Raw genomic sequence first — 3,213 nt, 5'->3', positions numbered from 1 at the left:
GTAGAAATTTGCTATACTGCTACTATAAGAATACGAGATAATAAAAATAAGAAAGAGTTGCATGGGAGACAGCAGGCACTTAGTTGGAGACCTAAATTTTCCATGCTGTAACTAAAGCCACTAACTCTATGTAGTTGATGCTGAGCCCACATTTTTTTTTTTTGTATCTTGTTGGTCTTTCTCTTGAAGTATTAAAGATTAACTTCGATGGTGCATGTTCGACCTCAATATTGAATTAGTAGGAGTTTCAATGTACCAAGCATTTTTAGGTATTTTAGGTACCATATATGTCTACCAAAAGGCAAATAGGACTACGGATTTTTTCTCTTATTTAGTGGAGCATGCTGGAGAAATACTGTGGACCAAATTATTAGTTATTTCAGTTGGTTTTATTTTATTAGATGTGTTTATATTTGATATATATATATATATATATATATATATATATATATATATATATATATATATATATGATCTGTCCATCTTATTAAAACAAATATAATCAGACGATAAATTGGTTGGGAGGCTCTTCAGTGACGGGAGATTTTCTTTTCAAAAGGGCCGGTCTGGTTTTTGTTTTTCCTCTTTTGTCTGGAACCACAGCTCTGATGGCTATGGTTAAAAAAAGGGGGCTCTGGGGATATACCTCAATCTTTGTACTTTTTGCTTTCTTTTGTTATGGTTGAATGTTTTCGGGTTAAATCTATATGAATTGCCGTATTTATCAAGGAAAGAAAAGAAAAGAAAAGAAAATCGGGAACCTAATGGCCGGTTTAAATGGGCAAAGGGCGGCGCATCAAAGTCCAGTTTTTTAAAAAGGGACCCAGTGACATCGGCTTGAAGGCCGCCTTACACGCAAACGAAAGGATAAAGGAAGAGACGGAGGCAGTCCAGTGGCGGAGATCAATGGAAATGGAAACGGCCACCTTCTACTACTGTGCGGTGCTCTTCTTGGCCCTCCTCTTTACTTCCAAAAGCTTCTTCCGATCCCAGAACTCCCGTCTCCGATGTCCACCCACAGGCCCCCTCGCCCTCCCCGTCGTCGGCCACCTCCACCTCCTCCGCCAGCCCATCCACCGCACCCTCTCCGCCATCTCCGCCCGCCACGGCCCTCTCCTCCTCCTCCGCTTCGGTTCCCGCCCCGTGCTCCTCGTCTCCTCCCCCTCCGCCGCCGAAGACTGCTTCACCGTCAATGACATCACCTTCGCCAACCGCCCCCCGGTCCTCTTTTTCAAGTATTTAGGCTACGACGGCCACAGCCTCGTCTCCTCCAACTATGGCCCACACTGGCGCAACCTCCGCCGCATCGCCACCCTCGAGATCTTCTCCCCCGCCCGGGTTGCCTCCTTCTCTGCCTCCCGTGCTGCCGAGGTCCGCTCGCTCCTCGGCCACCTCTTCGGCAACGGAGATAAAGCCGAGTTCCGGAAGGTGGAGATGAAGTCGAGGCTCTCGGAGCTGACGTTTAATGTTACCATGCAGATGATAGCCCGGAGGAGATACTACGGGGCGGAGGCGACGGAGGTGACAGAGGAGGGGCGGCGGTTCCGTCGAGCTATAGAGGAGATGCTTTTGTTGAGCGGGTCATCGACTTTGGAGGACTTCTTGCCATGGGCGAGGTGGGCAGGGTGGAACAGTGCCGAGAAAAGGATGGCGAGGTTAGCGAGGGAGATGGACGAGTTGTTCCAAGAGATGGTGGAGGGGCGAAGAAAGAAGAGGGGAAAAGAAGAGAGAGAGAAAACTATTATCGATGTTATGTTGGAGATGCAGGAGGCCGAGCCTGGTTACTACACCGACGAGATCATCAAAGGAATGATTCTGGTACGTTTATAGTAGCTTCTTTGATTCGATCTAATTCTATCACCAAGCATCATCATAAACTCCATTCAAACTATTCTCTCCAGTGGAAGTTTTTCCGGGTGAGAGACACGGGGAAAAAGGTTTAAATGAATATAATAGAATTCTTTCTTTCTTTATTTTTCTTCCTCTCCACCGACTCTGGCAAGAAAGGTGCATTGGAAAGGTGACATTCATTAAAACTCAAAATAAAATAAGTTGGCCGGGTACTTCTCCGTCCTCGATAAAACAGCAACCACTAAATAAATTAATATATAATCTATCTATAAATGTACGACAAATATTAGGGAGATTTGGAGGATTGTTATCTCCTATTTGAACTACAATAATATAAAATAGAAAGCTCATCCATATCCTTTCACCAAATTAGACGCCCTTATTTTGAATGCAGAGACCAAGATTAATATCCTATAATAATAAAAATTGGTGTTAGGTTAGTGTGTGCTATATTCGGATGGGATCCATTGGGATGCAACACAACATCTTCTTCAAATTACTTTGCAGGAAAAAAACAAAAAAATAGCACCTTGTTGGGCTTCATCTAATGATTTTATTTATCTTGTTTTTGCACATCTAACAATAACTATCATCTTGCTTCAGAACCTAATATCAGCTGGAACGGACACTTCCGCTGGAACCATGGAGTGGGCATTGGCCTTGCTTCTCAATCATCCAGAGGCATTAAAGAAGGCCAAAGCCGAGATAGACATGCAAGTCGGTCATGCCCGCTTGGTTGCCGACCATGACCTTCGCAATCTCCACTACCTTCAGAATGTCATCAAAGAAACCCTTCGTCTATTCCCAGCAGGCCCTCTCCTCGGGCCGCACGAGTCATCCGAGCAGTGTGTCGTACAGGGATATAGTGTTCCACGCGGCACGATGTTATTGGTTAATGCTTATGCCATACAAAGGGACTCACAACTATGGACAAATCCCTTGGAGTTTAGGCCAGAGAGGTTTGATGAAGTAGACGTAGAGGGATACAAGAACATCCCCTTCGGGTCCGGAAGGAGGAGGTGCCCGGGGGAGGGCTTGGCCATGAGAACTATGGGGTTAGCCTTGGGGTCTCTGATTCAGTGTTTTGAGTGGAAGAGAACGGGGGAGGAGGAGGTGGACATGACTGAAGGCTTGGGGCTCACTATGCCCAAGGCTGAACCCTTGGAGGCCTTGTACAAGCCATGTGGAAACATGACCGACGTCCTTTCTCAAATATGACCATGCTCACATTTATGTCCCTATAATAACTACTTTTATGATGTATCCGTACTTTAAATTTATGTGAAATATATGCATAAGCTGCAAACCAGTGAAGCATAGAAGGATGAAATCTAATTGAGTGCAACGGTTTTCTTTGGCTAA

At 45.1% G+C, this 3,213-nt stretch overlaps 1 protein-coding gene across 1 annotated transcript; it reads left to right on the top strand.

Annotated features, from left to right (window-relative positions):
• The first annotated feature begins 538 nt into the window (after window positions 1–538).
• Window positions 539–3,213, top strand: LOC148702391 (cytochrome P450 81Q32-like). The gene is made up of 2 exons (XM_088703976.2): window positions 539–1,818; window positions 2,455–3,213. Exons 1-2 carry the CDS (start codon window positions 778–780, stop codon window positions 3,067–3,069), a joined length of 1,656 nt encoding a protein of 551 aa, XP_088560102.2. The 5' UTR covers window positions 539–777; the 3' UTR covers window positions 3,070–3,213.

Source organism: Phoenix dactylifera, chromosome 9 (assembly GCF_051530095.1).
Source record: "Phoenix dactylifera cultivar Ajwa chromosome 9, Ajwa_hap1_PhDact_Kaust_v1.1, whole genome shotgun sequence".
Taxonomy (NCBI): Eukaryota; Viridiplantae; Streptophyta; class Magnoliopsida; order Arecales; family Arecaceae; genus Phoenix; species Phoenix dactylifera.
This window is presented reverse-complemented; position numbering and strand designations above follow the sequence as displayed.

Bases quoted from the DNA above. Each gene is read 5' to 3' on its own strand.
- LOC148702391 (XM_088703976.2), top strand. From the start codon at position 778: ATGGGCAAAGGGCGGCGCATCAAAGTCCAGTTTTTTAAAAAGGGACCC. The intron at 1,819-2,454 runs GTACGTTTATAG...ATCTTGCTTCAG, and splicing joins TCATCAAAGGAATGATTCTG to AACCTAATATCAGCTGGAAC.